The sequence below is a fragment of the Astyanax mexicanus genome, chromosome 18 (assembly GCF_023375975.1).
Source record: "Astyanax mexicanus isolate ESR-SI-001 chromosome 18, AstMex3_surface, whole genome shotgun sequence".
Classification (NCBI taxonomy): Eukaryota; Metazoa; Chordata; class Actinopteri; order Characiformes; family Acestrorhamphidae; genus Astyanax; species Astyanax mexicanus.
The window spans coordinates 23,491,538-23,504,234 of record NC_064425.1 but is presented as its reverse complement, the minus strand read 5'-3'; the positions used below and the strand labels follow the sequence as shown (position 1 = coordinate 23,504,234).

At 38.1% G+C, this 12,697-nt stretch overlaps 1 protein-coding gene across 3 annotated transcripts in view; it reads right to left on the bottom strand.

The window, feature by feature from the left end:
* sacs (sacsin molecular chaperone) overlaps nt 1-12,697 on the bottom strand; it is a 41,258-nt gene that overhangs the window by 18,655 nt on the left and 9,906 nt on the right. For 2 of the 3 annotated variants that reach the window (XM_007234505.4, XM_049466862.1), the window contains 7 exons: nt 9,788-9,878; nt 9,553-9,638; nt 6,072-6,183; nt 5,638-5,784; nt 3,014-4,496; nt 2,841-2,932; nt 966-992 (listed from right to left, as the gene is read on the bottom strand). In XM_007234505.4, coding sequence (XP_007234567.3) covers nt 966-992; nt 2,841-2,932; nt 3,014-4,496; nt 5,638-5,784; nt 6,072-6,183; nt 9,553-9,638; nt 9,788-9,878 — 2,038 coding nt within the window. The remainder of the gene's footprint in view (nt 1-965; nt 993-2,840; nt 2,933-3,013; nt 4,497-5,637; nt 5,785-6,071; nt 6,184-9,552; nt 9,639-9,787; nt 9,879-12,697) is intronic. The other variant, XM_007234506.4, reaches the window with a different exon arrangement.

Below are 12,697 nucleotides of genomic sequence, written 5' to 3'. Positions count from 1 at the left end.
ACTTATTCTTTATGTCGCTTATTCATTTTTGGCCAAATACTCGGTGCATCCCTATATAAAGGTTATATAAGAGTATAAACTGTACATGCAATGCCTCCTTTACTTTAAAGTTCAATTAAAGTTAAAATAGTATATATATATATAATTTACGATGATTTTAAATCATAAGGCGTTTTCACACATCAACTATGGAAAATGTCCGGAGAATCAGGTCCGTACATTATCCAAAGCTTCCCTTTCACACATGTAGTGTAGTGCAGCTGGAGATTTTCCATGTCAGACGTGTTCTTGTACAAGAAATATAAAAGGCAGTTTAGGTGTAAATCTCTGAAAAATGACCTTCTGTTAACACCTGGATTTGGTAATGTATGATACAGACTTTTATGGTCACACATACAGCTTCCTCAGGCAACGTCCGGAAAATGTCTAGGTTACAATGCATGTGTGAACGGGGCTATAGATAAGTACACCCCATATTTAAAAAAGTTACAATCACAGCACAAAAATGCAGATCACATGATATAAAAAATATTGTGGATATCTGTAACATCCACAGCATAAGAAAGAGCACAACAGACTGCTTTACTGACATGCTTTGCATGCTGTAAACACACAAAATAGTTCACAAACCATTTAACATTTTGGCCATACTACATATATATATAATTAGATTTATTATAAAATGTGTTTTCTTGTGTATAAAATTTACAGTGTATAGAAAACCTGCTATATTATTGTCATTATTGATTATCATATCACAGATATTGGGAGGATGGATAATTATTCATGATCATTACATTCAAAATTCAGTTAGTATTTTGGCATTCCAGTTCGTCAGAAATACAAAACATGTTAGTTTAGAATATTTAGCATTGCAAATATAGATTATTGAAATATAGATTATGATCCTTTAAAGTGTAGAAGGCCTTCTCCAGCTCTACAGGCACAACACACAGATTACTTACCTGAACAACCCCAAAGATACTGCTGAACTGGGATTCAAATTCAAAACCAGGATCAAGATGAAAGACAATTAGTTATAGACCTACAAATAACTCCAACATAGTATGTACTGCACATGGCATAACTACAGCTCTGGAAAAAAATAAAAGACCATTTAAAATTGATGAGTTTTTCTGATTTTACAAAATTGAAAATTTCTGGAATATAATCTAGAGGAAGATGGACGATCCAAAAGCAGTGTGTAAGACTGGTGGAGTTTTTATGCATAAAAACTGTGATAAAAATCAGGTTTATTCCACCAAATATTAATTTCTGAACTCTTAAATTTTATGAATATGAACTTGTTTTCTTTGCATTATTTAAGGTCTGAAAGCTCTGCATCTTATTTGTTATTTCAGCCATTTCTCATTTTCTGCAAATAAATGCTCTAAATGACAATATGTTTATTGTAATTTGGGAGAAATGTTGTTCGTAGTTTATAGAATAAACCCACAATGATCTTTTTACTTAAACATATACCTATAAATAGCAAAATCAGATGAACTGATTCAGAAACTGAAGTGTTCTCATTTTTTTCCAGAGCTGTATGCTCACATGTGACATAATCCAGAAAAATGGCAATATCCTGTACCTATTAATTTATTCATGTCTTCATAATGGGCCCATTTTTTCTTGGCCTATACACACACCCAGTTACTCACATTTAACTACCATACACTAAAATGATGAGATCCTTCAGCTACAATTAGGTTGTTCAGATCAGATCAGAAACATATATATTTTTTTAGTATTAAATAATACTTTAATTTCTACTCAAACCATCTAAATCTAATTAAACAATTCTGAGGAAATGGACATACAGTGTGTTGTAATGTAAACTGAGTGGCAAGGTTTGTAAACTCATAAATGCACATAATTCTCTGACATGCCACTCCCTATTTCACATAGTCAGGTTTAGGCCTGACACAGAATGAGTCTGAGCGTGGTAAATGCAATGTCAGATATCCCCTGCAAGCATATTACATTACCAGTGCACTCACAGACCTCAGTATCCACCTGGCTATGGGAAAAGTAAATGCAATTAAGTTCACTGCTGTAATTAAATGATGTATGTGATGTTACTAGGTTTGCATATACAGTACCATAAGTCTAAGGTATCTTAGTTAGTGTCTTAACTCAAAAATATTAAGAACAAAACAGAAAAGATGCAATCTAATAGAGATACAGCAAAAAAAGCAAGTTTGAAGAACAAAGCTTGGTTGAAAAAGTTCACCCCCATTACACACATATATTTATTCAATTCTATCACCAGCTGACATGATTTAACACCATTCACCTCCACCAGTCTTACACACTGCTTTTTGACGACTTTATGACAGTCCTGGTGCAAGCAGTTCAGATTGGTTTGATGGCTTGTTATCATCCAGCTTCCTCTTGAATATATTCCGAGGTTTTCAATTCGGTAAAATCAAAGAAACTCATAAAATAAGTGGTCTCTTATTTTTTTCCAGAGCTGTATCATTATATTAGTGGCTTATAATAGTCTTAAAATGAAAAAATATATATTTTATCGATATTTTTCCAGGACATTATATCGTCCACACAAAAATCAGTATGATGACAGGCCTACAATTAAGCAAATACCTTGTTTCTCCATTTTTGTTGCATTTCATTTTTACATCATTTGAATCTGGCAGTTGTTCTTTAAATTGTGTCATGGTGAATGGACATGACAAAACTAGGAACAAAAGCTTTTTACACTAGTACACACTGTTACTTAGACCTTGGTTAAATTAGTAGACAATATTATTCATTATTTATGTATTTATCATGTATTTATTTGTTTACAAATATATGTGAAGTATACATATATTTACCTCTGCTTTTTGCTGCTTCTTTCAGGCTGTTCATGACATGGGGGGCAATGCTTTCCAGTATGAATCTTCCTTCCAAACCTGGATAGAGGAACCTATAGAGGAAATTAAGTATACTCGTTATTTTATATAATATCCACATAATCTGCTGTGATCTCAACAGATTAACAGCATACCTTGGATACTCTTCAGAGGCAATATACACAGCATCCTTGTCACTCACTGAGGAGGAAAAAGCAACAAAAGTCTCATTTTGCAAAGGCAGCAGCTCTAGTCCAATGAGGTCACTGTAGCACGCATCGCTGAGGATAAACTCGAGCAGGAGCAGTTTCTCCTGGGGGGGCCCTTTGTGCCTAGTTTTCCTCAGAGTCTGTCGTACAAAAGAAGGTGTCACTTTCTTTATGCTGTCCGGTTTGGAGACAAATGTATTCAGAACTGCTGCAATGGTGTCTAGTACTTTGGCCACTGTCATCCCTGAGCTCTGGAGGTATGTGATCACAGTCTCTGTACTGGCCTTTGTGGAGTCAAGCTCTGAAAACACAGTGTCGTCTACTTGGACCCAAGTGCTACTGAGTGAGTAGATGACTGGCTGCTGGAGCAAGTCATGGAACAGGGGCTCAAGAATTGGTCTCCAGTGTGGACGTATCTTGTTGGGATCAGGCCAGGCTCTATAAATGCCTCCCGGTGAGAGAGGGAAATCTTGGTCCTTCTTGTTCTGAACGCGTCTAATTGTCTCCATGATGAGTGTGTAGTAAGCCCTTGGGATGACTGTTACGATTAGGAGTTCATTCCAAAGAGCTGCTGAGTCCCTCCACTGGTCCACTTCCCGCCATTTGATGCTCCTGCGGTTGTCGGTCAAGCCAAAGAAGCCGCTTACATGCACTGGTAGCCCTGTCATACTTTCCTCTCCCAAGGGCAGCGGAAGGAAACAGAAGGCCCGACCCGAAAAGCTAGATGCCGCACCATTATCCTCGTCGAGAAGAGTCAATGGCAAAGCTATGCCAATCGTTGGGATGAACTTCAGATCATCAGCTAAGGAGTCCAGTTCACCACACATGCCTCGGCCACCAATGCCATTGCAAACCAGCCACGTGGTCGTCTGGGTCTCCTTGGCAGTTTCATCCTGTACCTCAATGGTCAGCTGGTACGTGGCACAGGTGACCGAATCACTTGGAACTCCATTGCTGTAGCTGTCAATGGCCAAGCCCAGCGTTTTCAGCGAGTTGGGCCTCTCCAGCTTGTTCTCTGCATTCTCGCCTGCTGTGACCTGGAATAGCATCCTTTCAGTACCGTCTGACTCGCGCACATGCAGAGAGACCTTCTGCACACTCTTCAAGAACAGCAGCACCGTGTCTGCATCCGCCTTAAAGGACTCAAACAGCTCCAGAACTTTCTCTTTATTGTAGATGTTGCTGCTCAGCTGAGAAGGTTTCATGCGGAGGGGAAAGCGAAAAAGCGTTCCTGGAAAGTTGCCCTCTTTAACGGTGTCTTCCGAGCTGCCACACAGGCCAAAAAATGGAGCAAACTGGTCATGAAGCTCCATTATTTCCTTTGAGTCAGACTTCAAGTTCCAGCACTGACCAGACTCGTGAACTCCAAAAAGCATCTGATGAGGGTCCAGCATACCAATTTGATCCCCACTGAATATGCTTGGAACATCTGAAATGAGATACACAAAAAAGACAATTACATGTGGTTTTATTGAGACACATTACTAGATGATCTTGTCTTCTTAGATGTTGATTACCATGATGAGCACCAAGGTTGTCCAAACTCTAATGTTAGGATTTCAATATAGCTTCGTAGAGGAACAATGTTTGCCTTGCTGTGGCAGACAAAATTACAAATACAAAATACAAATATACCATGTGACAAAGCAGGTGACTGGTCGGTGCTAATGAGGTACGGCTGGGCAATATTGTAAAAAAGTTAAATCTCTATGTTCTTTAAATGTATGAGCGATTCTTGATTTTCTTTTTTTTAAGGGAGTCAAAACTGTGTAAGCAAATAAAACTCGAACATGAAATCAATCTAACAACAAAAGTTACATTTTTGTAATAATAGTAAGCAGCTTCTTTCTACCTTACAAATATTTTTATATTAACTACAGTGTAAAATAACCTCCTTATATTTAAGTTAACAGAAAGTGTATAATATGAAGAACTATTTACAGGTTTCTTGACAGAAAGTTTTGACAGTGGTCCAGTGGGCGAAGCGCTGCCACTATGATAATCGCCGGTTCGAATCTTGGTCATGTAGCTTGCCATCGGCTACCGGAGCCCTGAGAGCACAACTTGGTAGATGGCGCTCTCCCCAAATCACTCCAAAGGGTGATGTCGCTCAGCATGAGACGTCTGTGAGCTGATATATCGGAACCGAGTCGCTGCACTTTCCTCAGAGTGCACTATGATGCTACTTAGCAAAACTGCATCAGCAGCAGTTGGAAAAGAAGCGGTGGCTGACTTCACATGTATCGGAGGAGGCATGTGCTAGTCTTCCCCCTGCTGGTGTTGGGGCATTACTAGTTCTAGGGGGAGTTCTAATGAGTGGGTTTGGTAATTGGTTGATTAATTTGTGGAGACATGGAAAACAAAAATGCATTAAAACTAACTAGATTAATTAAATTAAGTCAATTAATATTCCAGCACTATAATAAGGCAGTTTTAGAGCATGCAAACCCCTATCCAATAATCAACAAAATTACTATAAATGTTTGTCTGACATAAAAGACAATAAAGAGATAACATTCAAATTATTAGTTTTTTTTACACAATGAACATAGATAGATTTCATCTATTACCTGTTATGTGGTAAACAGAGTTGAATCCAATACCAAATCGCCCAACTTTTAAAGGGTCCTCTCTTTTCCTACTCCTTGCAATCTCCTGAATCCCATTCCAGTCCTCCTTTGTGAAAACTGCATCGTTGTACACATACAAGGCAGTTCCTGGCAAAGATATAATAACATTTTCAGTTACAATATCACTGATGCTGTGTACGAGTAAACATGAATCGTAAGGGTTCATCTTCTTAAATAACAAAAAAAAAAAAAAAAAAAAAAAAATATATATATATATATATATATATATATATATATATATATATATATATATATATATATATATATATATATATATATATATATATATATATATGAACCCTTACTATTCATTTTTACTTTTAAATAAGGAATAATTTTTTCCAGCATGATATATTTATATCTATACATTTTACCTTGATACTGGACCATATCTTGAGACCACAGTGACTCCACCCCATATTCAGTCTCATCATACACAAACCGAACTTCTGTCGCACCTGCATCCTCTGCATTCTGAATCAGCTCCTATAACAGAAAGACAACTTCTTTTAGTGTATGGGAATTTGTCCAGTGAGGGAAATAATTTGCAGCACTAAAGCAAAAAATACTTAATGTAGTCCTCCCTTAACAACTTTCCATTTTGTGCATCTATGCAAAACCCTGAGCATAGCCTCTCATTTCTTCATTTGCATTTCACACATTTTGTAACATTACTGTTCCAAAGACTTTTCAGACAGAAAGACCTTGCTAAGTTTAGATATTAGAAACATATTGTCATGGTGTGCACAGAATACAGACACTCGCAGATGCAGTAAAACGGGTTGTTTATTAAAATAGCAGGCAGAAAAAAGGGTAGTCGTACAAACAGAGTTAGAGCACCGAAAAACAGAAGCAACATAGGAATAACCATACCATGAGTGAGAGACAGTCCAGAGTTCAAACACAAGCAGGCCAACATCAGAGGTAATCCAAAATCGAACAAACGTGAAACAGTCCAGGTCATACACAAAAAAATCCACAATCAGAGATAATCCAAAAATCGGCGTCGAGAAAAACAAAACAAGGTCATACACGAAGATAACAGAGACAAAAGATAGTAACGCTTAGTAATGAGGAAAATCCAACAATACCCGGCACAGAAGTGTGTGAGAGGTGTCCTTAAATAGTGCCAGACTAATATTCGGGGCTTCCTGGTTGGAGCAGGTGAGGTGACGTGTGACTAGGTGTGTGCGTGTCAGCGGGTGGTGCGTTCTGGGTAATGTAGTTGTTAGACTGAGAACCTCTGTCAGAGCTGGGTGCGTGAGAAACAGAGGAGCTAACAGCACCAGATGTGACAGTACCTCCCCCCGAGGGAGTCGGAACGGGAACGGAACGAGGACGACCACGACGACGCCCACCCGACGGACAGGGAGTACCGGCGGGAGGAACAGGAGTAGCCACAGAGGTGCCGGACAGGCGGGGGTTGCGGAGCTGGGAACCCCGACGAACCGGAACCGACGAGGAAAGTGAGCGCTTGGGACGCCCACGGGGTCTAGGAGCAGGTTTGCCCGGATGACGAGCATGAAATTCAGCCAAAAGAGTCGGATCCAGCACATCACTGGCAGATGCAGTAAAACGGGTTGTTTATTAAAATAGCAGGCAGAAAAAAGGGTAGTCGTACAAACAGAGTTAGAGCACCGAAAAACAGAAGCAACGTAGGAATAACCATACCATGAGTGAGAGACAGTCCAGAGTTCAAACACAAGCAGGCCAACATCAGAGGTAATCCAAAATCGAACAAACGTGAAACAGTCCAGGTCATACACAAAAAAATCCACAATCAGAGATAATCCAAAAATCGGCGTCGAGAAAAACAAAACAAGGTCATACACGAAGATAACAGAGACAAAAGATAGTAACGCTTAGTAATGAGGAAAATCCAACAATACCCGGCACAGAAGTGTGTGAGAGGTGTCCTTAAATAGTGCCAGACTAATATTCGGGGCTTCCTGGTTGGAGCAGGTGAGGTGACGTGTGACTAGGTGTGTGCGTGTCAGCGGGTGGTGCGTTCTGGGTAATGTAGTTGTTAGACTGAGAACCTCTGTCAGAGCTGGGTGCGTGAGAAACAGAGGAGCTAACAGCACCAGATGTGACACATATACTGTCAGCAAAGCCTGTCTATACAAATTTGGCATACATTATAACAATATTGGGATACCTGCCTATTCATTATTACTAATGAATTCAAGGGTATTAAAAATACATCTCTGGAAAAAATGAAGAGACTCCTTTTGTTTCTGAATCAGTGTCTCTGATTTTGCTATTTATAGGTATATGATTGAACAAAATGAACATTGTTGTTTTATTTTATAAACTACAGAGAGCATTTCTCCCAAATTCCAAATAAAAACAAATAATGCAAAGAAAACAAGCTCATATTCATAATAATTTAAAAGTTCAGAAATCAATATTTAGTGGAATAACCCTGGTTTTTAATCACAGTTTTCATGCATCTTGGCATGTTCTCCTCCACCAGTCTCACACACTGCTTCATGCCACTTCTGGTGCAAAAAGTCAAGCAGTTCAGCTTGGTTTGATGGCTTGTGATCATCTATCTTCCTCTCAATTATATTCCAGAGGTTTTCAATTTGGTTAAATCAAAGAAACTCTTCTCTTAGTCTTCTCTTCTATTATTATATTATCCTGCTTTTATTGGAGTATCTGTCCTTACTGTCTAGAGAAGGCCTTCTCAACCATTGCTATAATGATTTGATTGCACCTGCCCAGCTCAATGCTGTAAGGCTTTATACCCCTTTACCCCATGCCTGGCTTTAGGCATGATGCCAATAGGTTTATTTGTACCTGCCTCATATAGTTCTATTGGCAATACTTCTCAACAACTTAAAGCAACTAGATGGATTCATATAGTGTATGAACAACAACCTTCCTTTGGTCTATAAGTAAAGTTTCTAGTATAAATATAGTATATATTAGGGGTGTGTTAAAAAAATCGATTATTCGATTTAAATCGATCCTCATTTGAATGATCCGATATCGATTTATATAAACCCGAGATCGATCTTTATAACTAGCCCCTTTTCCCCGTGTATGCGTAGCTTTAACGTCTCGCGTAGATCTCGCGAGACCATCCTTTTTTTCCGAGCAGCGCGCTCTGGCTGGGGTGATCAGTTAAGCATGGCTGAAGCAGGAGTGCAGGCGCCCAAGAACCTGAAGGCAGACGTGTGGTTGCATTTTGGATTCAGAAGCTATGGCGGTAGGGAAGAGCTGGATAAAAGCAAAGCTGTGTGTAAACTGTGCAACAAGGAGCTGAAATATTGTGGAAATACCACAAATCTGAGAAATCATCTAACGCGACACCATCCTGATACTCAGAAAACGGCAGAACCCACACAAACTCCACTAGAGAAAGCATTTGCGATGAAACTACCTTCAAGTTCTCCTCGTGCTAAAAAAATATCTGAAGCTCTGGTAACATTTATATGTAAGGATATACAGTTCATAAGTGAGTGTTCATAATATAAACTAATATTTTAATAATGAAATTTGAGTGTTCCTTGTATAATTACATTTCATATTCAAACTACAATTTTTATGGTAACTGAAATTTCCCTAAATTAATCGATGTTGAATCGAGAATCGAATCGAATCGAAAATCGATTTGAAAATCGAATCGAGACCTTGTGAATCGGAATCGAATCGAACTGGGAAATCAGTGATGATACCCACCCCTAGTATATATTCAATTATATTCCCAGTCTTTGCAAACTGACTGGCAAATATATTTATAAAAGCTTCTCGGGACTGCTTTATGCTGTCCATAAGGCTGCTTTATTAAGTAATTTGTAAAACTGAAATATATATTTTAACTTATGATACATTAATTACAACACTTACTTTCAGTATTTGTCCACCCTCTGGATATCTACGTAAAATGTCCTTCAGGAACTCCACTAAAGGTGGAGTAGTCTGTCCAAACCTCCCTGTAACAGAGTATAACACTTGTAGCAACATTCTTAATTAGACTGTTACAATTATAGTTTTGGAGAATAAATACTTCATCTTTAATTGAAATGTGAGTAAGTCTGCAAACAGGCATATTTATTGTCCATGGGATCTTTAATATTCTTACCTCCCCCTCTCAGGCCTCGGCCGTGCAGCGTCATGAATATTTCACGACTCCCGTGCGGTACCAAAGATCCAACTTCAACTCTGTCATTAATCTACAGAAGAAGAAAAGGAAAAAGGGATTTTAATAGCATAATATTAGCATAACTGTACCATACCAACAGTACAGCAATCTGTATGGTAAAGCTCTCTATCATGCCAATGTTTGGATTATGAATGCTTAGATTAAGATTAGCTGTTTATGTGATTTAGATTAGCAGATTATGTTGATTATGAATGCTTGGATTTAGATTATCAAAATACAAAAGAGAAGTCAGTGTCTGTTTTATAACAATACATGGTTACAATCAATCTCAGTCCCCCTGCAACTGATTTAAGAGACTGTTATGAAGACATCTACAGGCCATTTTAAACATTCTAAACACCTAAGGCTTTTTTCACTTGTCTGCAGATATAGTAGTAAGCAGACCCACGGTAAATACAGTAGTCGCACAAACATGAGCTCTAGATTATGTGATTAGTGTCTTCTTAGCGTTTTCTTTCTTCATACATCAGTATCATTCTTTATAATGCACATCTTTAAACCCTGTTTGACAAGTCAAGAAGCTGGAGAGCATTTTCAATTATCCCATGAATCACTGGGATATACAGCCTCTCTCCTTTTTCTGCACAGATCCTGGAACTGGGCCAGCTCGAATCCTGCTGCCTTTGACTGTCCAAGGTGAAAGCGCCAGATTCTGCTAACTCACCCACTGCGCTCAGCATATTCTGCCTCTTGCAGCTGCAGCCTGATTAAGCTAGCAAGCAAAAGCATATAATCAGACCCTCCACTCTAATTGATTACCACACTCATCAGTTGCATCCTAACAGTAACAATACATGTTCTTAAAAAATTAAGGATGCACTGAACATTTGACAACCGAAAATATATCCTCTAAAGTAAATTAAATTCTAAAGTAAATTCACAATTAGGATAGCACTACTGAGATATAATGAAGTAATTAACTAAATGGATGACTAGAGTAGCACTGCTGAAATAAATTCATAACTAGAACAGCAAATGTATTGTGCTTTTTGGTATTTCTGCTGGGATACCTAAAAAAATTGCTTATTAATATTTGTAATAAATAATTGCATTGTTTTGTATGTAGTAACTACTTGTTTAAAAAAGCAAGATGTTCAATGTATCTAGGTTATAATTTTTTGAATAGTAGTGTCACCATGTTTCCCTTCTAATGGGGAAGCTGAAGGAAGCGTTTAAGTACAATTAAGCAAGTAATTATTTAAAAAAACTTTTTCTATAGTCAAACAAGCACTGGATATTAATCTACACAGATTTCTCTCCTAAAAACTGTGTTTGGGTGAGTAAAATGCTTCTGTTTATTTACAATAAGCTTAGAATTCCAGGGTGAACGCTAGCCCCGTTAAGCAGCGCTAGCCAGCCCAGTTAGCAGTGCTACCCAGCTGCGGTTAGCAGTGCTACCCGGCCGCGGTTAGCAGTGCTAGCAAGCTCCGATTAGCAGCATCACACCTAAGCTATGCCTTTACAAGAATAAATGTCAGCAAAAACATACAACTCTGTAATACAACACAGTTCAAACGACAGTGCATTATAACCTTAAGCCTCTGCACTCAGATCAAGTACTAACATACTCTGTGGGGTGTAACAGAACACATTACGTCAGGTTACTTTCTGCACAGGGGTTTTTACCTCATGGTTCAATATATAGTATAGTACAGTACAACATGGAAAACAACACACATATTTAAGCAGTGCTGTATTGGCCTCATCTTAGTGGTATATAATTTACACAAAAAAAGAAACTCCTCATTGTGATATCGTGATGTTCTTGAAAGCAGTCTATTTTTCAATTGTTTTGTTATTTACGTTTTTTTTTTTCTTTTAATAGTCTGTTTGCAGTTTATATGCATGTAATTAATATGGTGTACTTTAGTTCTGTGGTAGATTTTTGTTTTGTGGTTGATTATTTTATTTTGTAACATTTTGTTACACCATGTCGTTACACTATTATAATTGATTTATTTGAACAAAATCAGGTTTTTACAAGTTTATATTTAGGAAATAAGCAAAATGTTTTGCATGTTGTTTTTGCTGATTGTATGAAACTCTTATGTTTATACTAAATAAAACATTTTTTAATTTGGTTGCAGTAGTATATTCTTGCAATTAATTAAAAAAAATCATGTTTTGACATAAAGTATTGTGATATTTTATTGCACATATATTTAATATGCAGGCTACAGGCCGATACAGTCACCTCTGAATGGTGAAAGAGCTTGCGCTTAGCACAGTTAGTGGCTTAAGCTGCTCCAGCAGTGCTAGCCGGGATGAGCAGCAGGCTACAGGATAATAATACTCACCTCTGACGGCAAAATAGCTAGCGCTTAGCGTGGCTAGCAGCTAAGGCTAATGCTGCTCTGTTAGCATGATTAGTGGCTAATGCTGCTGTAGCCTCAGTGCTGGTGAAACGTCACTGAAACTCCTGTATAATGCTGGGCTTCAGCAGAGTGGCTTTACTGCTTCTTACAACCTGACTGGTAAAATTCATACATAAGGCACACAAGGCAGACTTTTGGGAAAATCAAAGGATTTTAGGTGCGCCCTATAGTGCGAATAATGCGGCAAGTGTTTTAAAACCAAAGGTGAGAATAGTGAGGAAAGATTAAAAATAAGAGAGATAAAAACAAGTTTATGGGTCACTCCTCTATGTGCAACAGCAAGAAGCAGAAAGATAAGAGAATTAGGAGAGGCTGCGATAGGTAAAAAAATCATGTGAAATAAATAATATCATATTACAGCATGCTTGTATTACCGTAAGTGATTGCCGTAAGTGATACACACCCAGGTTTTCTATGGGTTAAACAGTTTATCTTTATTTGACACATCTGACTC